Source organism: Myxine glutinosa, chromosome 4, assembly GCF_964187855.1.
Source record: "Myxine glutinosa chromosome 4, kmMyxGlut1.1, whole genome shotgun sequence".
Classification (NCBI taxonomy): Eukaryota; Metazoa; Chordata; class Myxini; order Myxiniformes; family Myxinidae; genus Myxine; species Myxine glutinosa.
In genome coordinates, this window is record NC_136264.1 from 201,833,530 (window position 1) to 201,860,415 (window position 26,886).

Here is a 26,886-nt window from a genome sequence, read left to right on the forward strand (position 1 = left end):
GTGGAATTTCACAAGTCTGCTCGAGTAGATACGCAAAAGCAAATAACAAATATCTTCCAAATTATGATCCAACGAAAGAGAGTTCTTACTTGATGTACTATGACGCAAACAACCTGTATGGCTGGGCAATGTCTCAGGCTCTTCCTTATGGAAAACTTAGATGGGTAAAGGAAAAAGACTACAAAAACGTTTTACAAGATGTATGTATCTCTACACAAAAAGAATTGGATGAAGAAAAAGTTGGTTATTATTTTGAAATTGATTTAAAATATCCAGAGGAACTCCATAACCTACACAAAGATCTCCCATTTGCTTGTGAGAAAGAAAGTCCAAAGAAAGAATGGTTGAGTGATTATCAACGATCGTTTGATATAGGTGAATCAACAGAAAAATTACTTACTACATTATATAACAAGAAAAATTATGTTCTACACCAAAGAAATTTGCGACAATATTTATCAAAAGGTCTAAGAGTAGAGAAGATCCATAGGGTTCTAAAGTTCAATCAAAGTCATTGGTTAAAGGGGTACATTGATTTTAATACACAAAGAAGAACAGAGTCAAAAACAGATTTTGAGAAAGACTTTTATAAATTGATGAATAATGCGGTCTTTGGTAAGACTATGGAGAATGTGAGGAAAAGACAAAATATCAGATTATCAACATCTTGGGAACAAGCATCAAAATTAATTAATAGACCGAGTTTTACTCGAGCTGAGGTCTTTACTGAGAACTTTTGTGCGATCCATTTGATTAAAGAGAGTATTGAAATGAACAAACCTATTTATATTGGGACAACAATTCTTGATTTATCAAAGTCATTAATGTATGATTACTTTTATAATAACTTGAGGAAGAAATATCAAAATGATGTTAATCTACTTTATATGGATACAGATAGTTTTATTTTGAAAATTAATACCAACGATGTTTATTCAGACATGAAAAGAGACATTAATATCTATGACACGAGTAATTACAGTCCAGAGAGTGAGTTGTTCTCTTCTAAAAATAAAAAGGTGATTGGAAAGTTCAAGGATGAATTAGGAGGAAATGTCATGAGTGAATTTGTGGGATTGAGGTCTAAGGCTTATGCTTATAAATACATTGTGAATAACGTTGAAAAGACTGATAAGAAGTTAAAAGGTGTAAAGAAAAATGTTATTAAAGAAACAATAAACTTTAAGGATTATTATAACTGTTTAACAACAAAGAAAGAAGAGTTTAGAAAGATTAATGGAATAAGAAGTTATAAACATCAATTATATTCAGAAGAGATAAATAAGAAAGCATTGGGGGCTTTTGATGATAAGAGGTTTATTTTAGAAAATGGAATTGATAGTCTCCCTTATGGTTATATAAGTATATAAGTGATAAGATATATATATAAGTGATAAGATATACATAAGTGATAAGATATATATAAGTGATAAGTTAAAAAGGGGGGGGGGGGGGGTTGGGGATTTTAACGGGCTACCGCCGCCTTTTTTACTATTATATAAATGATAGAACCAAGTATCAACCAGACTAAAGAGTGGAGGTGTAATCAACCTTGGTATATAAATGGAAAACATAATGAATGTGAAAAATATCAAATAGGTATAATTGAAAAGGCAACTGGTAAAAAAATTCACAAAACAAATAAGAGAATTAATTTAAATACCGGTGAATTGGGTAAAAAAGATGGAAATATTTTTGAGTGGACGGAAAACTTTGATGGTTGTCAGGAAAATATATACTTTAATTTAAAAATGGTATGTGGCACTGGAGGCGCTCAAATAAGAACATTGAGGGAGGTTTACCATTTTATCTTAGCTCAGTTAAAATATCTTAATAAAGAACCAAACTCAAACATATTTTTTGTTAATATATTAGATGGTGAAGAGAGTGGCAAGAGAATTAAATTATTTCCCACGCATAAACAAATATTTGTAGGGTCGTTGTTTGAGTGGGTTATATTCACCAGATGATATTAAGAGTAAAAGGTTAAAAGGTCCATGAGGTCAGAAGGATCACAGGTGTTTAAGTGGTCTAATGAATAAGGATAACATGTCAAAAGGTTAGAAGGTTCGTAAAGAACAGGGTGAGAGAAATATAGGTGTTTAGGGCCAATGAGGGAGGGAAAGAATTAATATGGAAGTGAATGGGTCAAAGATTAATCTGCCAGATGATATGTAGAAGAAGGATGATAGGTCTATAAGAGAAAACAAATATTTGTAGTGTTTGAGTGGTCTAATGAACAACATTAAGGATAGGTACTACAGACAAAAGGTTCATAAAGATGAGGGTGGGAGAAATAGAGGTGTTTATGATTTTTGAAAAAGACAAGGGGGTAAATGACATTAGATAGGGATTTCCCATGTTAAACGGAGGTGTCCCAGAAGCAACATTATTACACTACTCTCGACTCTGATTCTGCAACTGGACCCGACGGCATCAGCCCACGGGTCCTAAAATCCTGCTCTGCTGCTCTATCTCACCCTCTCTCTGTTCTCTTCACCCTCTCTTTTGCTCAAGGTCAACTGCCATCTGCTTGGAAATCAGCCAACATCACCGCTTTGCACAAAAAAGGTGCAAAAACAGATCCTAGCAACTACAGACCAATCAGCCTTCTCCCAATTATCAGCAAAGTCATGGAATCCATCATTGCTTCGGATATGAAATCTTTCCTCTTCTCCAATGGCTTGATCTCTGATCATCAATTTGGTTTCAGACCAGGTCACTCTACTCTGGACATGCTGCTTCTGCTGTCTCAACAATGGATGGAGGTCCTCAATGCCAAACAGGAAATTAGAGCTGTCTCCCTCGACATATCACGTGCCTTCGACACGGTCTGGCACCCCGCTCTGCTCACCAAACTCTCCTCCTTTGGTATCCATGGAAATTTCCATGCATGGCTGGCGGACTTCCTCTCTAGTCGTCGTCAACGTGTGGCCCTGAATGGGTTTCTCTCATCTCCTCTTCCTGTTCAGGCTGGAGTTCCCCAAGGCAGTGTTCTGGGCCCCGTGCTTTTTCTGGTCTTCATCAATGATCTCTCTGACTCTCTCGAAAATCCTCTCTATCTCTTTGCTGATGACTCCACTCTCTGCCGCTCCATTCCTCTTCCCTCAGATCGGCAGTCTGCTGCCTCCTCACTCTCTGAAGACCTGGACAAAATCACAGACTGGTCAAACAAGTGGAACATGTCTTTCAATCCTGACAAATCTCACACTCTTACTATGTCTCTCCGAAAAGATCGACTGGACAACCCTCCCATCTACTTTCTCAACAATCCTCTCCAAGAAGTTCTGTCGCTCAAGATTTTGTGTCTCACTATCTGCCATGATCTTTCTTGGGAAAACCACATTTCCAAGCTGGCCTCCAAAGCCAGTCGCCGACTGGGCATCCTCCGTCGTGCGAAGTCCTTCCTCGGCACACCTGAGCTCCTCACCACATACAAGGCTTTCATCCGCAGCTCAATGGAATACTGTTCTCCCCTATGGGCCGGTGCTCCTGCCTCACACCTAGCTCGGCTTCACGCTGTTGAAACCAAAGCTTCCAGAATTATTGGAATCTCCCGCGATGAAGCTATCTCTGAGTGCCTTTCACTCACTCACCGCAGGCAGGTAGGCGGTCTTTCTGTCTTCTACCGACTCCTCTCCGGCCTTGCACCCCCAGCTCTCTCTGTGCTCTGTCCCCCAAATATTCCTACAGGTCGCACAAGATCTGCCAGCATCCCTCTGATGGTTAAACTGCCGAAATCTCGGCTCTCTGCTCACCTTCACTCTTTCATTCCTCTTTTCTCCCGCCTCTGGAACAAACTCCCTCACTCCCTTCAATCCCACTCCTCCCTCCAGGTCTTTAAAACAGCTGTTCACCACCATCTCTTATCTTCCCCCATCCAAAACCTTGATCTTTTCTACCCCCGCTAATTCACCCCAGATCCACCTTGTTTGAAATTCCAACTTCTTTCCTGGAAGTCCTGGCAGTGTCCATATGTTTTATACCTCTCCCACCGCCCCCTTCCCATGCCCCCCCCCCCCCAAAGCCCTCGCCCTCTCTCAGATCTCTCGATGTCTCCATGTCTCTCGGTCCCTGCTCTCAAATGTTGTGTTTGTGTCCTTCCCCCTCTCTCCCCATCTTGTCTACTGCTCCCGATGTTATATGTTTTATGTGTCGGTTTGTCTTTCTGTGTGATTAATGTTCGCTCTTTCACGAGCCTCGATCTTGTATACAAAAAAAAAGAAAAAAAGAAAAAAAAAGAAGTAGTCAGCTACATGATGCTGTATGTGTGAGGAATTGTGTTGAGTAAAAGGAATTGTGTTTGAGGTGTGTGAGCACAAAAGGTGTGCAAGACAAAAGGTGTGCGAGAAAAGTGGTGTGCGAGATAAATGGTGTGGGAATATTTGGTGTGGAATGCTTGGTGTGGAATAAAAGATGTGGAATGCATGGTGCGAAGGATTGAATGGGGGGAGGTGGAACCCATTCGCGAAAGCCCGGGGTGGGTAGTGTAAAGCCAGGTAGAGGGCATAGGCAAAATTTGTATGGATATTGACACCTGTGGTGCGGGCAGTAGCAAGTAGTGTTTGGTTGGGTGCATGAGGATGTGGAATGGCTGGGCGTGTGGCTTAATTGGTGCGTATGGTTATTGGGACACTCCGCCTCTGGTAGTTTGTCGGCCAGGTGAGGCCGCAGGTAGGCTCTGGGAGCAGGTAGTTGTAGTGTGAGTGGGACCCAAGGATCCAAGGGAAGGACCCGGGTTACCCAATGTCAAGGTGGGCATCAGGGGGTAAAGTGCCAGGAGGGGCCTTCCACAGTTAGGGTAGTTGTGAGTTGTTGAGTGGGGCCCGAGGATCCCAGGAGAGGACCCGGGTTGCCCAATGCCAAGGTGGGCATCAGGGGGTAAAGTGCCAGGAGGGGCCTTCCCCAGTTTAGGTAGTTGTGAGTTGTTGAGTGGGGCACGAGGATCCCAGGAGAGGACCCGGGTTGCCCAATGCCAAGGTGGGCATCAGGGGGTAAAGTGCCAGGAGGGGCCTTCCCCAGTTTAGGTAGTCGCAGGAGCAGGTAAGCTCGGGTGGCGACTTCAGTGGCGGAGGTGCGCAGGTAGGTAGACCTGCTGTTAGAGCCACACGACCCAGCCCCGAAATTGTGCGAGGGCACAGTATGAAAATTTGTGGGAGTGAGACCCAAAATTTGGAGGGCACCAGGTGGGCAATGGGAATTCGGGTTCTTAGAACCATATAGTTTAAAGAGGCCAATTGGCAGGGTACGACCCCGGGTAGTTTAAAAGTAAATGTCAGTAGTGTAGTTGGGATGAGAAATCCCTTCGCACCATCCACAGCCAGTCACCAAGGAGGAGGAAGCTCCACACCAAGGCTTTGTGAACTGTTGAGTGGTAAAGACGCATCATGACGTAATGTGACATTGTGTTTGTTCCATTCCTTCCTTCCTGGGAGGGATTGGGAGACGAATTCGGAGATAGTGGGGGATATGGGAGACAAGACATAGAGACGAATTGTAAATACAAGGAGGGCTAGGGTAGTGTAAGCCGAGGGTGGGGGGTACGGACGGATAGGGACGAGCCTGCTCTGCTCGCTCTTCCGCGCCCCTCGCATTGCATTACCTTGTTTTTCTGTGTGCCGTTGCGCCCTTTCCGCTTTGCTGGTCATGCTTTGTCTCTCCCCCCACCCCAGGACCATTTTGGAGGTGGAACTGTGCAGCAACATCGACCTGTGCAGCATCCCTGCTGCACATTGCTACATCTGTGCAGCTGAACAGCGTGGCATTTGCTGCCATATCATTTTGTTGTAACTTTGCTGTACCTATGCAGCACTTTGCTGCCACAAACCCTTTGCTGCACCTTACACACTATGGACCACAAACCTTTGTGGCCTTGCACCTCTGCTGTGCAGCACCTTGCTGCAAAACCATCTTGCACCTTCGGACCACTTGTATTGAGTGGCATTAATGTCATGCAGTCGGACCACATGAGGTTGGCCCTGCCTGGCAGTGAAATGAAATAAAAGCTTTTTTTTGTGCATTTTTATTATGGTGTGCTCGGGACGAGAAGATGTGTAAGTGAGGTAGCCCTGAAGATCCAAAATGGCATGTATGCCGGTCCGGGGGCTAGCCGGTTTGATATATGCACACAGAAGAAGCAAGAAGCAAGATGCAAGAAGCAAGCAGCAAGTGTTATGATTTAATTGACGAGTGTATTTTTGGTGTGCTTTCTCTCCCCTCCCATCTTCTCTTCCAAAAAAGGACAGGTCCTGGGTCATAGAATTGTAAATAAGATTAAGTTTCTGTGCTTGTAAATATAAAAATGCTGCCCACCGGCTATGTGTTTAGTTTGACGAATTCCGGATATTCGGTTAATTGTGGGTGTGAATCTGATAGGTAGCTACTCAACGCAATAGGAGGGACATATTTAGTGTTTTAAAACTGTCGCATACACCGGTCAGAGTAAATGTTAGGGGGAACCACACCTATATGTCACATGTAAAAGTAAAGTTAATTTTGCATGTCATTCTCTAACCGGTCGTTTCAGTTGTTGGGTTCGACTCGGGGACGAGTCTGACGAGGGAGGGGGGTAGTGTTGCAGTTTTGTGTTTTACAAATAAAGGTTAATTTCCCCTCATAGTTTAGTCACACTACAACACGTAGCCTTGCGATAGTTCAGTTATTTCATAGTAAATGTAAGCGTAGACCTTTCCTATGTGTAGTTTTGCGTTGAGTAGAATAATGAGAGGTAGGTCTCCTTCCAATGCTTATGCTGCCTCGATACTTTGAGTTTTGGCGCAAATCACCATGAGGCCGGGCTGACAAGTCGATCCAGGCCGAAGGAAGGCGGGGCAGGAGAGGTGGGAGTGACCGGTAAGCACAAGCTGCCAATCAGGGCTCGAGGGGAGTGGCTTAGCACTGCGGCAAAAGGCGTGGTTTGGAACATTCGAGGCAGGCCAGGGTGTGGCAATATAACCCTGTGCCCGAAGACCCCACCGGAGTTCTCAGTTCTGAGGAGAGGTGTGCTGAACAAGTGAGAGTTTTTGAGGAGGACCTGCGCTGAGTGATGAGCTTGAGTTATCAGTTTGAAGCGTTGTGTTGAATTGAGTTACAAGTTAAATGCTCGGTTGAGCTTGAGGCAGATCCTCTGTTGAGTTACGAGGGTGAAAGCACGCCGTTATATAAATCGCGCTGTGAGGGACCGCCATGCCGGGCGAGAGACGTGCATATCTTCCAGCCTGCCTTTGTTTGAGATACGTGCCGCAAGGATCCCTCCCGCCTGCCTGCCTGCCTTCGTCGGGGGACGTGCTGTGACCAGCAGAGGGCCACGCCGGGTGAGCTGTTCCTGAACGACAAAGCCGGCACGTTCAGCGCATGAACATTCCTTCCTTCATCCCCTTGTGAGTGTGAACGGGCCCATTGTCTGGATATAAGTGAAGACTGCTTAAGTGCCTGCTCTGTGTCTCTTCGCCTTGTATAGCTGTAAATAAACCTGTGTTCTTCCTTCTATTTGATCGTTCCCATCATTTCCATCTATTGACTAAGCGTGGTACGAATTATATCGCTCTAATCGGGTTCCCATAACAAGGTAATTGCATGGACCACGTGGTGTGCCACCCGCTCGGGTGCACTCAAACTACGCGTGGTTCGTGCGAGACTTGATCCCCGCTTCCGCGGCGGCGTAGGTACTTAGGTACGTGTGAACATTGTCCCGAAATCCTGTCCCGCGTCCGACCGGAAGTGGCGACTCAAGTCTCGTAGTTGAGATGATCCAAAAAGAACAAGGGGCTTCATCTCCTCTTGGTAAGGGAACGGAGGGTCACGGCAAAACCATAACAATATATATATTAGTATCTGTAATTTGGCGCTCCAACCTCATGACGTCATCGCCACGCATGTCCGCATTGCCTGCCAAGCCGGAGGGGCCATCTAGCAGTGCGTAATTATGGATGTTAAATTCAGATACTGTCACAAGTGTATGTCAAACTCACAGTTAATGACCTGGTTTCGCCCTTGTTGGGGCTTCATCAGGGCAACACAGTGAGCCTTCCATACACTTGTGACTGAAAACCTTTCGGTTATATATCAGTCATTATGCGACTTCATACCATCAGAGGGGAACTACCAACAAGGTGTCCCATACAGCTACTGCTGCACCTTACTGGGAGCGATAAGCACCGCCTGCCACACGGTAACATTATCTCTGGTATCCACTCACTATATGGAGTCGACCTGTAATATATATAGTCATTGTAACTCACTCACTATAGGACTATATGGAGTGAGTAACCATATAGTAACTCACTATATGGAGTAATTTGTTACTCCCAACTGCATCCAGGTCGACTCCATATAGTGAGTGGATACCAGAGATAATGTTACCGTGTGGCAGGCGGTGCTTATCACTCCCAGTAAGGTGCAGCAGCAGCTGTATGGGACACCTTGCTGGCGGTTCCCCACTGATGGTATGAAGTCTCATAATGACTGATATATACGTATATACGTATATACGTATATATATATATATATATATATATATATATATATATATATATATATATATATACTGTATATATATATATATATATATATATATATATATATATATATATATATACATACATATATCCGGATCTGGATTTTCAACAAAATCAAATCAATTAGTCCTCATCACACAAATAACCTGTCCATCTAATTTCCTCCAAATCCATCCATAACTTTTGGAGATATACTGTCCACAGATAGACAAACAAACAGGAGTGAAATCATAACCTCCTTTCACCTTCAGTGGCAGAGGTAATTATAACTTTGCTTTATTATTACAAGGATGTCCCAGCGTATTTTATCATTTTAATCAATTTAAGAAGACCAAGCTTACCTTGCTACCCGATGGTGAACCAGCGCACAGTTCCTGCTGTTTATCCGAAGGACTGATTTGCAGCAAACGAAGATCTTTTTGCTTTTTCTGGAAACATCCCTGTCGTGCCGCAGAGATCCTCTCATCCACCTCGCTCAGAGAGAACCAACATAAAGCTGAAGCTCCATCTGGAGAGCTTTGGAAGACGGCGTAGAGTTGGCGCTCAGAGGCTGAAAAGGAGGCCGACAGTATGTAGGAGTTGTTGGAGTTTTTACAACTGAGGCCTAGCTGTGCATAGGACTGCCCGAGGTTGCTGCCTTTTAATATCCCACCCTTGGTGTCTGCACATTGACCTCTCAGACAGACCCGGGCAAGTGCCGTCCGCATCTCATTTTCGTTAGGTTCTCCAGAGCGATTGTTGAACACAAGGTACGTGAAGCGACGTTCATCATCAACAAAGATGGCCAAGAATTCCAACTGATGACTTTCTTTTCTATCAGTACTGATGCGCATTGCACAGCCTTCTTCTGCCTCCCCATAGTTTAACAGCTGCTCAGGTTGATCGAAGTTCAATGCCCTTAGTGACAGCTCAGGATTGTTTTCATACCGCAGATCCTGTCCCTGTGGATTCCAAAAACCAGAGCCTCGTCCCGTGAAAGTGGAGGCCACAATGAGAGCCGGGTATCCATCCACAACATTTACCCGCGCAGCCACAGTGGATGCGTTTGGTCTGGCATCATTGGCAGCGACGTAGGCAGACTTTGTGTTTGGTTTATATGATGATAATGACATGATTTTACTGATATTGTGAAGTGAACGAAAAGTACACGAACCCTGGTGCAAACTCCCACACACGAGGAGGACCCCCTGGGATGGCTCTACCATGAGCAGCTTCACCACATTGTCCATCAGTGAGAGAGACGTCCTGCAAAGACGACAGAATTAAAGATGTAAAAAAAAATAAAAACAGTGCTGGGAAGAATAGGAAAAACAATTTCAATAACAACGAGGTGTAACATCTTTTAATATAAATCTGATTGTGAGCTGTCAAGCCAATCTATGTAGCACCAAAGACACTGGCGGTTCATCATTGCATGTCAAGCAGTAGACAAGGCAGGAGTTAACCCCAGGGCATTAGGCATTATATATTGTTATGTCTGGCGGGGTAGTGATATGTAGAGCAGCTAGATCTGAATAGGTAACATGCTTCGAGATGTCGCGATAGCTAGAACCCACTATGTACCTTTAAGTTAGTATGTGTAGACGTTTGTCGGGTTAAGATGTATACTTGTGAACCTACCAGGAGGTTCGTGTGTTAAGTAGAGTTAGGGATTAAAGAGTAGCGCCCCTGTGTGTCCTCACCTGGTTAGCCAAACCTTTGTCCCTTTTGGCACTGCATACGAACATAGACATTCCGACAGATCCTTAGCGCAACACTAAATAATGCCCTTCCCTGACATGACTGTGAAAGAGAACTGGCAAAGGGAAACCAGGCCAGGACACCGCCGATAATGGCCGCCGCCATTTACACCTCCGACAGGCCTATCCACCTCGAGTGCCACGTGTTATGACGACACCACAGGCCTGTGATTCGGTGGAGGCCACTGATTGGGTGGCGCGCCAAGGCTGACGTCACCGCTGCGGAGTGATACGAGGGGCGGCAGGACTTTCAAAGAGTGAATGAATTGGTTCAGAGCAGTGGTGCGGGAGTTGGTTCAGAGCAGTGGCGCGGGAGTTGGTTCAGAGCAGTTGCGCGGCAGTTGGTTCAGGGCAGTTGCTTCTGGCAGTGAGTCTTGAGACGCAGTAAAGTGAGTGAGTTTGCAAGCAGAGGAGTTGGCCAGCAGTGGAGTTCGGACAGGGAGAGAATTGTGAGAGTTGCTTCGTTGGCTTGAACATGGCCCGAAGCGGCACTTGGTGTGCAGTGGACTCGCGCTCTCTTCCCCCCTTTGCCGTTCTTCGTCGTTCTGTGTTCGTGCTCGAGTTGAGGGTCGACCTTGTATGGGGCTTGCGGGCCTGCATTGGACGCGTGGTGCTTGGTGCACGGACCTCATGGACCACGAGAGGATCGGAGCTTGGAGCGAGGCCTCGTGGTGCTCGGAGGCGGTCGGAGAGGGCCGCGTGGGACGCCGGGCAGGGCCATGTTACACAGAAGACGACCAGAGACAGATAAGACTGAGCTACGTGTTTCCCAATTACATGACGAACGTGTTCTTTTTATTAATTCATATCCCCTCGTCTCGTTCTGAAATCTGTCGTGTGGGGACGTCCCGATTAGGATATTTGTTACCGGCGTGTGCTTTTTCCTGTCCTTGCCTTTGTCCTTTAATAAACCCTTGCATTATTTTGCATCCCCTGTTAAACCTGTGCCCACTTGAGTTAATCCCCTTACAGGACCGGAGCTACGTCGGTGCGCTGAAGGTAAGCTTTTGCCGCAGCCTCCATTTTCCTTCTTCCTCCCGCTCGACATATAGCCGAATCCGTGTTTGGTAGTTGCCTCCGAATATGACCGTTTAGGCCATCCGCGACTCTAGTGTTAACCGGAGTTGCGCGACAATATATATATATATATATATATATATATATATATATATATATATATATATATACCTGTATATATATATATATATATATATACATATATATATACATATATATACATATATATATACATATATATATATATATATATATATATATATATATATACATATATATATATATATATATATATATATATATATATATATATATATATATATATATATGTGTGTGTGTGTCACGCTACCAGATTCTTGTACCAGATGCGCTAAACATCTACTGCGTATAAACGCCGTTGAAAGGCGGCGCCGCGTGTTTCACCGTTTTCGCTTCCGGATTGATCGTTTATCAGCAATAAACCACCGGAAATATACCTTTATTGGCCATCTGGTGACTCTGCTGCTGTTGGTGGCAAGCGTGCCAGGCCAACCTGCTCTCACTGTAAGCCGGCCGGCCATCGCAGAAGCAACAGGGGTGTTGTGACCTGTCCACTACTTATATGACAATCTGATTCATTTTGTTGACTCATGACTGAAAATGATTGAGACAGTCATTATAGTTTGTGCAATTGATAAGACCTGTGCATGCTGCTCAGTGCTGTGCATCCAGTGTGCATGATATTTTATTCATATACTAGACAAAGAATATCGTTTGCTGAACAATGCTGTAGTTGTATGTACTTTGTGAATTAGGCTCACAACACAATGACTTGACCTTTGAATCACACTTCTGGCGGCCAACTTAATATCCCGTGGGGTTTTCAAGTGTAAGTAGTATGATGCCACATGCATTTATTGTCCTTCATGGATAAGTCAAGCCTTGTGTACATACTTCTTGTAAATGGTGCTTCACCAAACATGTGTGTGAAAATTCTATACATGTAGGCCTACTCGTCATTTTGCCTTGATATTTTGGCATGACAGCTTGGGCTAGCGTACAGATGGGGGGGCGAGGATTTACAGTATTTGTGCACAGTTGCAATGCAGATTATGCTTGAAGATTCAATGCAGATTATTCTGCACATAATAAATACAGCAGTAGTAGAAGAAACATGAGCGTGTTTGTTTCCCATAAATTCCAATTAAAATCAGTGCTGGTCACAACTTATTTGCTAGGAAAAAGTGAAAAATACAGAATATTGGCAAGGTGCCAAAAAAAATTGGCACTCGGCCAATACCTCTTCTGGTACTTTTATTTACTTTACTTGTCCAACATCATGCTTGAAAAAAACCTTTAGAACCCTAGAAATTGATTCTGATTGTAAATTACTGGTTGGTATTTTTTGCGAAATTTTCTAGATTTCCTGGCATGAAAAGTTGAAAAACTTGACATTTTGGGTAACACATGAATATTTAAATTTTTGTTTTCATGCATTTGTAATTGCCCAATTTGACCAACCCTGCTATTTTATGGAGGTACAGGGTTGGTACTTTAATGCTGCAGGTAGAACTCTAAATCCATAATTTGAGCATCTGGTACAATAATCTGGTAGCGTGACACATATATATATATATATATTGTTACGGTTGAGAAATAAAAGAAACCCCTCGAGTTAATTACACGACAACATGTAGCCTGCATTAGTCAGTTATTTCTTATTAAATGTAAAGATTAGCTCCCTTTCCATTGTGTAGTAATTAAAGGTGCATATATGTGTTGAGTTAGGCAGGATTCCAACCCCTCGTGTTGTGGAAGAAGACGTTCGTGGGTGGGCAAGAACGATCCACGTGGAACCTTCCAGAGGGAGGCGTGGTCCAATGATAGCACGTGACCGGCAGCGGCCAATGATAGGCCGCGGAACCTTCCAGAAACGTATTCCCTCCCGATAAAAGGCAGAGCGGGTCTTCCTTTGTGCTGGTTTTCCTTTGTGCTGCTCTTCCTTTGTGCTGCTCTTCCTTTGTGCTGCTCTTCCTTTGTGCTGCTCTTCCTTTGTGCTGGTCTTCCTTCGTGCTGGTCTTCCTTTGCTGGACTTCATTTGTGCTGGTCTTCCTTCATGCTGGTCTTCCTTCGCTGGTGTTCCTTCGTGCTGGTCTCCCTTCGTGCTGGTCTTCCTTCGTGCTGGTCTTCCTTCGTGCTGGTCTTCCTTCGTGCTGGTCTTCCTTCGCTGGTCTTCCTTCGTGCTGGTCTTCCTTCGTGCTGGTCTTCCTTCGTGCTGGTCTTCCTTCGCTGGTCTTCCTTCGTGCTGGTCTTCCTTCGTGCTGGTCTTCCTTCGTGCTGGTCTTCCTTCGTGCTGGTCTTCCTTCGTGCTGGTCTTCCTTCATGCTGGTCTTCCTTCGCTGGTGTTCCTTCGTGCTGGTATTCCTTCGTGCTGTCTACCGGATCGACCCATACGCTACGTGCAGGAACTGCCCTCACCCGAACCTGCATCCACCAGTCCTCCCGGTACGAGTCTAACCAGTGTGATTTATCCCCTGTGTGCGAGTGTGGTAGGCGCCTGTGTTGGGAATCGTTAGGTAAGGATTTATGATAAGTCTGCTTCTTGTCCTTTTTCTGTGCTTTTTGTGAATAAAGACGTGTACATTTTATTTCCTCTCGACCTGCTCGTGTGCGTCTTTTCCCCATTGACCCGGCATCGTTCGAACCAAATTCGGCTGCTCGATTAGGTCCGTAGAACACGCGGTGTAAAAACGCGACCCACACCACGCGATTAGCTCAGCACGCCTGATTGAACTAGGTGTGGGATCACGAGGGGTTCAATCCCCGGTCTTCCCGGTCACGTGGTCTCAAAGGTATTCGGATCACGGCCGATAACCCTGCGGCCCGTGGTTAGGGGATTGGCGATTGTACTTGCTCCGCAACCCGCCGGGTGCGGGCTTTGTCGCGGTCGACGGCCCGTGGACCCGGTGTCCTAACCGGCTTCCTTCGTGCTTCGTGCTCGAGGGTATTATATATGCAATCAGGTCGGAGCTGAGCCATGCATCCTAGGGTTAAATGGGGACAAGCATCAGTGTGTGTGTTTGTGTGTGTCAAGTTTTATTCCAAAGGGTTCCTGTGTCGTAGAATAATAAAAAGTGTGCCACTGGAAAGCTAATAATCAATTTATTTGGTTGGAAAGATAATATTTGATTCAAAACAAAAAATTGTGTCTGTTTAACCTTTAAAATGTTGATTTTAAAAGCCCAACTTTCCAGGAGGAAAGAGGAAGAAGCAGGACATGGGGCGGTAGCAACAGTACGACAGGAGGAACCTATGAGAATAAAGCATGACGGACATGGAAGGAGCACACATAATTATATATAGTAATACTTCTTGAAGCAATAAACGTACAGTACACGGAAGGAGTGCACAAATAACAACCATCACAGGTACGACGACAGCAGCAAGAAGTACAACCAGGTGTTATAAAAGATCCATTTTTCATGTGCTTTACATCATTTTACATCCTCATTGAGATTCACACATAGACATATGTGATATGTTTGTGAAGTGCAACTTGCTGGCTTTTGATTAAACCCATCAGTGAAGGGGCTGATGTGTATTGGTATGGGCGCCATCTTGGAAAAACCAAAAAACCTTGCACCTCTATATCTCCGAAAACGCTGCATAGAAAAAATTGAGGCATGGCTCATTGTAAAGAACTCTCCATTGTTAATAACATATGTTAATGATGATGTTTTAGGAGTCGCGGAAGGCGAGAGAACGAGGCCATTCGTAGGGTTCGAAGTTGGTTTATTCAAACAGCAAGATCCAGCACACTAAAAGCGAACGGAAGTCGGCACGCTTATATAAAGCCAAAAGCCCTCTTCGGAGGGCGTGGCTCCGGCAACCGCGCGTGCGTCACGTCCACACAACCAAAAGTCCAACAGGCCCGTGCGCGTGTATTATGCCCAAATAAGGTAATGGTTACCTGCACATAAGGTAACCGCCACATGCGGTTCCCTGCACATAAGGTAACCGCCACATACGTCCCCCCAGAATGCACTCCACGGGCCTATGCGTAGGCTGAGGCGACCGAGGGGCTGGTCAAGTCCTCGGGGGAGGCTGCCGAGGTTCCTCACGGGCCTCCCGAGGTTGCAGTTCGCGGGTGCAGTGCCGAGAAGGCTCGAGCCTCGGTGCATGCGAAAAGCGGTTGAGCCAACCGAGGGGCTGGTCAAGGCCTCGGGGGAGGCTGCCGAGGTTCCTCACGGGCCTCCCGAGGATGCAGGGTCGGAGAAGTAGTTGCGGTTGTAGTTGTAGTTGCGCGAGGGTGACGAGGCGGCTGTGCCGCTAACGTCAGTGCGCGCGAATGTGACGAAGCAGCCGTTCCGCCAACGTCAGTGCGCGCGAGGGTGACGAAGCAGCCGTGCCTTCGGAGGGTCTTGGAGCAGGCTCGCCCCTCTGGTCGTAGAGGAGGAGCCGAGCACGGTGCGCGAACCTCATAGTCATGGCCGTCGTCGTTTCCGAAACTCCGGCATTTCGAAACCGCGTTCGAAACTGCGCCCGAAGCCGTGTGGGAGAAGCCGGCGTCACCAGCTTAGGTGGCTTCCCTGGCTAGGGCGCGCTTGCCGTGTTCGTTTGCAGCCCCCGAATCAGTTCGGGGGCAGTCGGGGGTCACCAGTTTAGGAGTCGCGGAAGGCGAGAGAACGAGGCCATTCGTAGGGTTCGAAGTTGGTTTATTCAAACAGCAAGATCCAGCACACTAAACTCGAACGGAAGTCGGCATGCTTATATAAAGCCGAAAGCCCTCTTCGGAGGGCGTGGCTCCGGCAACCGCGCGTGCGTCACGTCCGCACAACCAAAAGTCCAACAGGCCCGTGCGCGTGTATTATGCCCAAATAAGGTAATGGTTACCTGCACATAAGGTAACCGCCACATGCGGTTACCTGCACATAAGGTAACCGCCACAATGTCATGGGTGCCTCCATTATGACATCATAATTGGACAAGTACAAAACTTCATCTGATCAGGATGAAATTTCTTGAGCATCATCGAGGGATAAATTGGTGAAGAAAAAAAAATTAACAAGTACAGATACATTCAAAGTACACCGCCCCCATGCCAAATAAATAGATACCCTCCGGTGCGGCATTGCCGGGGTGCCTTAGGCGCCCGCCGATACCGCCATGCAGCTCATAGAGACTATATTGGGAGGGAGAGGTGTACAATAATTGATTGACTAATTGCATAATTAAAATCAATAAAGATCATAAAATATTTTCTTAATCAGTTTGCTAATAGCATACCTAAACCACCAGTGCTTCATCCGAAGCTGTAACTTTTTGAAATTAATTCAATAAATCTCTAATCGAAAAAATTCAATAATTAATTGATTAATCAATTAATAATTAATTTATTAATCAATAAATCAAAAATATCCTTTATAGCCACATCACTTGGTCACTGTCATGTCCAAATATCAGCTTCCTCGCTCAAAATGTGCCTGAGATAATGGCCAGATAAGAACGAAAAGAAATAAATGATTAATAATGAAAACAAACAAAAAAAATCATAAATAATTAAATAATTAATCAATTGGTGAATAGAATACCTAAACCACCACCGTTTCATCCGCATCTGTAACTTAAAAAAAAATTAATTTAATCATTAATAGGATAATTAAATAATTAATCGATTAATTGATGCATCAATAAATCAAAAATACCCTTTACAGCCAAATCACTTGGTCATTGTCATGTCCAAATAATATCAGCTTCCTAACTCTGGTGTTGGGCTAACTAAAGACCCTGGTGTTGGGCTAGCAGCTAGGGTGCCGGCTTAGGATTAAAAAAAAATACCAAGGATCCTGGGTTCGTAATCCCGGTTGATTGCTGAATTAACGACAGGGGGGTTGACTCAGCCTGTTTCATCCTTCCGAGGTCGGCTAATTGAGTACCAGTTCACTGGTAATTCCCTGTTTGTCATTAAAGGCGGCAAAAAGGGTTGGCATCAGGAAGGGCATCCGGCCGTAAAACATTGCTTCAAAAAGGGGACCGAAAAACAACAACAACCACGGTTCCCGAAAAAGGCCAACCCCTGCTTTGCAGGGAAAAATGGCCTCTAAAGGTGGTTATTATATTTTTTTATATAACTCAAAAGGTGCCTGAGATAATGCCCAGAAGAGAAAGGAAATAAATAAGTACTTAATTAATCGATAATAATTAAGTGACGAATCAATTAATTGATTAATAAAAAAACAAAAAATATTGTTTTTGCCAAAGTACTTCCACAATATTGTGCCGAAATTTCGGCTTCCTAGCTTAAAGGATGGCTGAGATATCGCCCGGACAAACAAACAAGAAAACAAGAAACCGGAGTGAAAACTGAGTGCTCCCTTTCAGCGTGCGTCATTGCCGAGCCCCCTTCGGTGCCTGGCGATGACGTCATGCAACGCCTGGAGATGGCATAGGAAAGGTGCGGTGTACAACAACCAGAGTGAAAACTGAGTACTCCCTTTCAGCGTGCGTCATTGCCGAGCCCCCTTCGGTGCCGGCGATGACGTCCTGCAGCGCCTGGAGATGGCATATGAAAGGAGCGGTGTACAACAAACAAAAAAGAAACCAGAGTGAAAAATGAGTACTCCCTTTCAGCACACGTCATTGTTGGGTTCCCTTCAGTGCCCGGCAATGACGTCATGCACCGCCTGGAGATAGCACAGGAAAGGAACGATATACAATGACGACGTCATCGGTCAGGTGGTTCAGCCACCATATTTGTTTGAACACAAAAGCTTTAAACACCACCAAAAACACGTCCTGGCGAGGGTCTGCAATCTCTGATTGCTCTTTCTTGTTGCAATTGTGAATTAGCTCAGGTGTAACCAATCACCTTCAACATCACACACCAAGTTAATTGACCTCCACCAGTGTTAAATATATATATATATATATATACAGACTTGGCATTTAATATGGAATATTTTTTTTCCTTGACTTGGGTTTACTTTCTTAACTCAGTATATCAATCTGGTGAGTTTCTTTTACACTTTGGTGATTTATTTGTTAAAAGAACCATGTCACTAATTGTCTGTCGCAGCAAGAAGTCAATAACAGGATTATATCACAGGTGGCATGACAAAATGTAAGGACAGGTACATTTGACGATTGGCTTCACAATCGAGTACATAAGGGTTGTTGCGTTCTGTATTAGTGGAAAACAACTGCTGCACGTCTACAAAAGTTATTGCCGCTTCCTCTGGAGATGGTCCGTCAACTTGACAATGCTGTTTGTCATGGAGTGGTGGCTTTATGAAATTCTGGCATGAAACAGCGTGCTATTGCTCGGCAGTATGGCATCACTCAAGGTCAGGTGTCAAAGATCCTGAAACGAAATGCTCAGAGTGGTGTCCCTACTCCAATACCGAGGCCAGGACGTCCACGCAGAACCACAAGGAGAGATGATCGCCAGCTGCACCGGTTAGTCTGCAATGGCCGTACCAAGTCAGCTAATCGGCTTTGGGCTGAGTGGCAGCAACTGACAAATGTGCCTGTGTCGAGAAGGCGAGTCAACCAACGACTGGTTCAAGCAGGCTATCGTGCCAGGCGTCCCCTGAGAAAGCCACGCCTGACCAGACAACACAGCCAGCGCCGATTGCAGTGGGCCAGAGAGCACCGTCAATGGCAGCCAGGACATTGGAATCACGTGACCTTCAGTGACGAGTCTAGATTTCTTGTCTATCGTCAAGATGGCCACGTCCGAGTGCGCAGACAAGTACATGAAGCCCACAACGAAGATTGTATAGTGCCAAGAGTCCAAGCTGGAGGTGGTGGGGTGACCGTTTGGGCTGTTTTTCATGCAGGGGGCAAAACTGACCTGGTTGTTCTGAATGGAAACCTGAACCAGTTCAAGTACAGGGTCATTCTGGAATAAACATTGCTTCCATTTGCTCGTGCAGCCTTTCGAGGAAACTTTGTCTTCCAAGATGACAATGCACGGCCGCATCGTGCTCGCATGATCCAACACTTTCTTGCTGACCGTGGTGTAGAGCATATGGAGTGGCCTGCCATGTCCCCGGATATGAATCCGATGGAGTACTTGTGGGCAGAATTAGCGCGTCAAATCGACAACGTGGACCAACAGCCAACCTCTGTGTGTTAATTGCAGCAGGCTATTGTCACTGCATGGCAAGCGATTCCTGTCCAAACCTTGGCAAATCTCGTGAACAACATGCCTCGACGTGTACGTGCTCTCCTGAATGCTCGTGGGGGTTACACGAAGTACAGAACTGCAATTTTACTGTCCCTAATCCCAGTCATAATTTAGGCTTTGTTTTTGTTGAAATATTTTTGGCTAATGTGCAAAATAAAGAGATACTTCTGGAAAACGTACAGAAGTTTAACACAGTGCTGTCCGTGATTTGAGTTCGATATCAGTTTACATCACTTTCAAGGATCAATTTATTTGCTTCGAAATGTCAAATGTGGTTTTTGTTTCTTTTAAAGGTCACATTAACAAAATCTAGAATAATTTCAACATAATTCCAATGAACTTTTGGTTCTAAGTCATCTTGAAAAGTAAGTTCACCCCCACAAAAAAAATATTCCATATTAAATGCCAAGTCTGTATATATATATATATATATATATATATATAATATTACTATAATTCACGAAATGTCCGTCTTTCCGTCCGTTCGAAGGTATCGTGAGGTACCTTATTAACAAAAATGCCAAGGACCGTTACACTGTGGACAAAAGCACAATTTTTTCACCAAAGCTTTGCCCATGTATAAGGATCAAAAAGAGGGTAAGCTTCAAAAAACCTGATGACAGGAAGTGTATTTAATGACGTCATAATGACGTCACAATAGACTAACAAGATATTAGCGCAAATTAATGTATAACATAAGGTTGTGAAGTACTGTGCCGAGATTTTGAGTCATTCATTTAATATTTCAAGAAACAGGTAATTGATATATAAGCCTTTTTAAGCTCACTATGTTGCAGTGATGTCATTACTCAAATGTGTAAAAAAAATAAAAAAAATAAAAAATAAAAATGAAAAGAAAACATAAGAATTAGGGGATAATTGCAAGGGTGCCCGGTCTCAAATGTGATTTAAGACCATGTTCAAACAATACATTCCCTGGAATATACGCGATCTTAGTCTAGCTATTCAAATTTAGAAATGCAAGAAACCAATAAAAGTATTGTTACGGATCGCGGTTTAGATGTTATGATGGACCGAGCGGATGGTCCAACCGCGACCGTTACAGGATCCCCAATTGGCCCGATTCCACCCGACGTTGACCAGATCGCACCACAGATATTCAATCGGGAAACCTCTAAAGCGACCGAAAGAGAAGGAAAAGAGAAGAAGACAGAGTACGGAGGAAGAACAGATTTATTATACACACACAAGCGATGGATGGAAGAAGCAGTCACACAGTGAATCGTTAACTTATACTATTCAATTTACTTAACCCCAGGACAACATTCAAGACAGACGACGTTCACACTTACACGGGGGAAATTGCAGGCTGGAATGGCGGAGGTGGGTTGCTGGAGAGGGAGGCAGGGTCAGGTCCCTGCAACCGGCAGGGCTGGAGGTAGCAGCTCCCAATTCTTCGCGTTTTTGGCGGGAAAACCCTCGGTCGCGTCGACGCTGCTGATGCTGTAGACGTCACGCGCTGGCTCGGTCACACCTGCTCCTCTCCTTCTGGTGGAGCCGTCTCCCTCCTCTCAGCGCGTCTCTCCAAAGCTTGTTTCCTCTCCAAGTATCTCTCCTTTTTGGTTTGGAGCGTCTCTCATCTCACAGCTCACAGCTCACCTCTCATGTCCTCTCTCATGCCATCCCTTCAAGCAGTCCCTTCCAGTCGCTTTTATTACTCGGGGCGGAATCAAGCCGCCGGCTGCGAGGGCACGCCTACCGGGTCGCTAACCGCGGTGCTGGTTGGCTGTTAGGGCTGTCCGATTCCTCCTTTGATCATGACGACGTGCCACGCCTGTGAGTTGGCGGCTCCTACCCCCCTCTTCTCCGAGATGAGCACATGGGCAATGGCGGCTTGCGGGATTGAACACCACTCGCACCCGCTTTTGAAAGGAACTTTGGGGAGCGGAGATGATTGGGGAAATTGAAAGGGGCCTACGCTTATTTCGTTTGATACAATGCAGAGTCAATCTAGTGGGAAACACATATTTAGCCTACATGGAATAAGGAAATAAACTATTTAAAAAGATATATCGTGGCCTGTGTGTAAGTTTCATGGAATTAACTAGGAGGATGGCTGCGACCATTATTTACATTACGAGGGTGTTACACTCAACAAAACCGTTACCCTTCTCAAAACCGTTACACTTCTCAAATTCGTTACACTGCACCCTCCTTTCTTCAGGCCCGCCCTCGGGCCTACAAAACTTTAACTTAGTGTGACACGTAGGTGTAATTCCCTCTGCAATTAACCTGACCCTGAGTGTGACAATCTTAAAACACAAATAAGTATGTCCCCCTATTGCATTGCACCCTGTCTAACAGACTCAAGCCCACAGCTAACCGAATTACGGGATTGTTCTCAAACTATACATTTACGGTGGGGAGCATTATTTACAATGACGTTATTTCTTATTTACAACGCAACCCAGGACCTGTGTTTTTTTTTCTTTTTTTTTCTTTTAGGGAACAAGAAAAAGAAATTCCTGTTGGGAGGGAGGAGACAGCACGCATTGCATCGATGCACCAGTACCAATACCACCAAAGCACCCAAAAGCACCAAAAGCACCACTCGGTGCACAGTCACCACGGTTCATAATAAACACAACAAAACAACTGGTGGTGGTCTTCTCTTTCTCTGCTGGGCCGATGTTCTTCCCGACGTCTTCTGGCTTCATGCGGCCTACTTGGAAATAATAAAAAGCACAACTTGTGTTCGTTTTTATTTAGGGCCTCAGGGGCCAACTAAGGGTGGTCCACCTGTTTGGCATAGGTGCCACCTTACCGAGGTCCGCAAGCAAGATTCCCTGGCCACTATGGCCGGTCTCCAACAGAGGTGCCCTGCCCCAGAACCTGGGGTCCATCAAGTGGTACTTGGCCGCAGAACAGCGGTCCATAAAGTGGTACATCAACGCAATGCATGCTGGTTCTGGGAATCTCGTGCGCACAATGGCCACCTCACGCACGCTCCCCTCGGCACCCAATGGCGCACAGGTCCTCAAGTGGGAGACAAAAGGGGGGAAGGCAAATGAGCGAGGGGTAAGGTCACAAGGGTACACGTCAATAAAGGCAATGCAGGGTGAAGTGCGTACGGAGAGCGAAGTGAGAAAAACTCGTCCCTACCGTACGTCACCCCCCCTGTCACCTACACTACCCTTGCCCTTACCCCATATTTACAACAATTTACACCTTTACAAATCCGTCGCTACTGTCACGTCTTCCCCTTATTTCCCCTACCAAATTCGTCTCCACAATCCCACTATCCAAAATTTGCCATCACCCAATTCGTCATCAATCCTCATAAGGAGGAAGAGATGGAACATCAAGCACAATGTCACACCCATGTCATGATGCGTCTCACAATCCAAACATTTGCACAGTAAAAAATAATCAAAACATGGCATGGTGTGGAGTTCCTGTCACCTCAGGTGAGTGGATGCAGATGGTGCGAGGAGTTCCTTCATCCTAACTATCCTCTAAATGATTTTAACACACTTTACACTACCCGGGGTCTTTCCCTGCCAATCCATTGGCCAACTTACACTATGGGTTCTAACAACCAATTCCCATTGCCCAAACTGTGGTGCTTCTCAATTTGGGGTCTCACTCCCCCGATTCATCTCCCGGTGCCCTCGCACAATTTCTGGGCTGTGACGTGTAGCTCTCCCAGCAGGTCTACCCACCTGCACACCTCCACCACTGTAGTTGCCACCCGAGCTTACCTAGCTCCTTACCTAACCTATCTAATTTGGGAAGGCCCCTCCTGGCTCTGTCACCCCTTGGTGCCCTCTGGCACTGGGCTACCCGGGTCCGTCCTCCGGATCCTCGGGCCCCATCCACAACTACCGGCTCCCAGAGCCCACCTGCGGCCTCACCTGGCCGACATCCTCACAGTGGTGGAGTGCCCAAACCAACTACACACACTAACAGGCTACACGCCCAGCCATTTCCACAACACTAATGCACCCATCCAATCACCATTCTTCCACCCGCACCACAGATGCCAATATCCAACCACAATTTACCTATACCCTCTACCTAACACTTACACTACCCGCCCCGGGTATCCGTGATGGGGGTCCACTCTTCCCCCATTCACACCTTCGCACCATCCACTCCACTCCACAATTTCCACCATACTCACTCCACGACCATCCATTCCAATACTCCATTTATTCCACACTACCATTTATTCCACACAGCCACATACACCTGTTGTTGCACACCTGTGCCCTCACACCTGGTGCCACCTGCACCCTCCTTTCTTCCTGGACCATTTGGTCAGCACAACACGCAATCACCACTACTCCCTCATACACTGCTCCATTCACCTGTTCAGTTGCACACCTGTGCAATCACATCTGTTCAATCCTCAAACACACGGCATCATCTCATCTAACTACTCCCCTCTGAAACTTGCGCTTCCCAGTCGTCCCTTTAAACTATTGCGCTCCCACGTCATTATCATCCATACTAATCTACCTGCGTCCCCACTACAGGTATCAGTCACTAACTAAACCTTAATGTTACCTAATGTCAATCTCTTCTAGATCCCTACACACAATATCCTAACCCACCTGGGATAGTTTTCACTGCCATAAACCCCATAAGCTAGTGCTCCTGTGCCCCCCTCGTTGTGAGGGATGGTGGATTTGCCATCCCACCACATCGGGGAGGTCCTACTATCAATTTCGCTCGTCCAAATCCAACATATCAAAAATTTGTCAATTACTGCCAATTCTATTCACTTTTCTAAATTTCGTATCAAATCACTACCATCATCATCACAGTCCGCTATATCCTAGCCTCGGTGCGTCATGACATCATTAAACTCGGTTCGTAAAGCCGAGCAATGAATTCGGGTGGTTTGGTCGCCTGCAGGTTGAATCCGTCCGGCTTTCGGTTCAAGGGAGGTGGTTTGGTTGGGCCGAGATTCCACGCACCATCTCGGCGCGGCACCTTGCGGTCCCGGGCCCGATGGCTCAATCTCCCCCGGTCGGAACCCCGTCCCCACGAGGGGGCACCGTACCGCTTCCTCCCACTCGCCCTTGAACCGGACCGGTCGCCTCGCCCGCCAAGGCCCGGACTCGACCGTGCGGGGCGGGGCCAAGCCCGAATCGGCAACGACGCTTCGAAGAGAAACGACGCAGCATCGATCCGCGCCGGGCCTCGCACCCAACAAAGCACACCGCGCCCCGAGTGCTCGCATCGGCTATCCGTCGCCCTAACCACTAACCCGGTTACCGTCGATGCTTCACTTGCATGCTCACACGCATACGCTACCCCTTTCTTGCTCATACCTCCAGCTGTTCCCATGCTCCTCGTACCTTTCCTTACACACCTCGGTACACTCATTCCGCTCACAGACTTGGTCACACACCTGACCACCGAGCACCTTGGCACACATTCGTCGCTCGCACACCTCACCAACACACCTCTTCGCGCCCCTTCCTCGGTCACCTCCTCTGTGACAATCACAGGTGTGCTTTCACTCGCACACCCAACCACGTGCCTCACGACCAACTCAAGTGTGCATTCCCACACACGCTCTACCATTCCAGGTGTGCATCCTTCCATTCCAGGTGTACATCCTCGCTCACCTGTCACAACCAACTCACGCTCCGTGCCACTCTCACTACTCTCACCTCCACTCTCGGTCGCGCACTCACCCTTACTCTCGACAGCGCACTCTTTCCCCATGCACCTGTCCGTTACACACCTTTCTCGCGCACACTCTTGCGCACACTCTCCCGTTACATCCTCTGTAACACTCACCACAGGCGTGCATTCTCCCTTACTCTTGACAGCATGCGCTTTCTCCATGCACCCGTCCATTACACACCTTTCTCGCACATCCTCTTGCACACACTTTTTCGTTACTTCCTCCGTAACACTCACCACACCGCGCTTCCATGTACCCCCTCGCACACGCGCTACGACCGACTCACTCTCGACAGCACACTCACTCCTTGGCGTGCACTTTTTCCTCACACACCCCATGGTCGGACATTCTCGCACACCTCTTTTTTCGCACACCAGACCTGTCGCACACTTCACCAACGGCCTTTCACGAACACCCGGATCCAAACCAATCCCCTAGCCGACTGAAGCTTTCCTCACATCATATACATTGCCGAATATTTCGCCACTCACCTTGGCACCTTGTCTCCGCACCTCTTTTGCCACCTGCAAACTTTTTATTTGGTTAGTGAGCAGCACATCACGATTCGAGCACAGACCTTGTACCAATTCCATTACTTCCTCCTTTATCTCCCTCTTAGTTTCTGTCCGTCCCTTCTTAATTTCACTCACCTCTTCTTCCACTTCCTCTAATTTTTGCTTCACCTCTTTTATTTCCCGGTGCGTCTCCTCAAGTTCGTCCTCTAAGGCTACCGTGACCGTCTCTATGTGCATCCTCACCTCTCGGTCCTTCGTCTCCATTATCTCTGTCACCTCATCCAACCTCATTGTCAGTCCCTCACGTACCATCTGACATTGCCTCTGTGTCGCTATTAAGTCATTTTTAATTTCTTTTTGTGTCGCCTTTAACCCTCCTAGTACCGCAGTGTTCTTTTGAACCTGCTCCACTAACTCCGTCTGTCCCTCTGTCAGCTGTTCCACCTCCTCCGTCAGATCTTCTATTCCCCCCTGTAACTTTGCCGTATTATTCCTCACCTCTTTCTCCATACGCTTCTCACCTCGCTTTACCTCCTCGCGTAGCCCCGAAACCTCCTCACTTACACCTCGTCGTATCTCCTCCATCTCTTTTGTAGATGCCACCCTCATCTGTCCCAATTCATCCCTCTGAGCATCCAGTTTACTTTCTAACCCGATTTGCACCTCCTCTATCTGGTTCCCCATTCGTTTGATTTCCCTGGCAGATTGTTCCCCTATTTCCCGCAATTTGTCCTCCATCCTATTTTCTAACCCCATTAACCCATTTTTCACCTCTTTTATCCCGTTGTCTAACCCCTCAAAATTTTTGTCTAACTTCCCAAATTTCTTGTCTAACCCCTCACCGGTACCCCTCGCTTCGTCCTTCATTACCCCCATTTGGCCCTCCAATCGCTCACCCAATCGCTCACTATCAGCCCTCATTACCCCCATTTGCTCACTCTGAGCCTCTATACTGTTTTTCAAACCTCCAATTTGGTCTCCCATTTGTCCCATAAGGGCCCTCATTTGCAGGAAAAAAAGGTTCGAATCCCCCAGCGGCGCTGCTACGGTCGCGGGCGTCGTGGCCATGTGCGAGGCGCCATTTTGCGCGCCCGTAACCTCGTGCGCGAGGGCGCCATTTTGTGCGCCTGATACTCCCTCAACCACATTGCCATTGCTCTCCTCCTCCCTTTCTTCCCCTAAGTCCTGGGTTACCCCTAACCCGTCTATCTCCCCCACCGACATCCGATCGCCTTGATTGTCCATGGCGTGATCTCAAAATTCGGGTTTT

The 26,886-nt window shown here is 46.4% G+C and overlaps 1 protein-coding gene across 3 annotated transcripts in view; it reads right to left on the reverse strand.

The window, feature by feature from the left end:
• The window catches only part of PLXND1 (plexin D1), a 538,253-nt gene that overhangs the window by 149,658 nt on the left and 361,709 nt on the right, over positions 1 to 26,886 (reverse strand). For all 3 annotated transcript variants that reach the window (XM_068114237.2, XM_078776913.1, XM_068114236.2), the window contains exon 2: positions 8,858 to 9,761. In XM_068114237.2, coding sequence (XP_067970338.2) covers positions 8,858 to 9,761 — 904 coding nt within the window. The remainder of the gene's footprint in view (positions 1 to 8,857; positions 9,762 to 26,886) is intronic.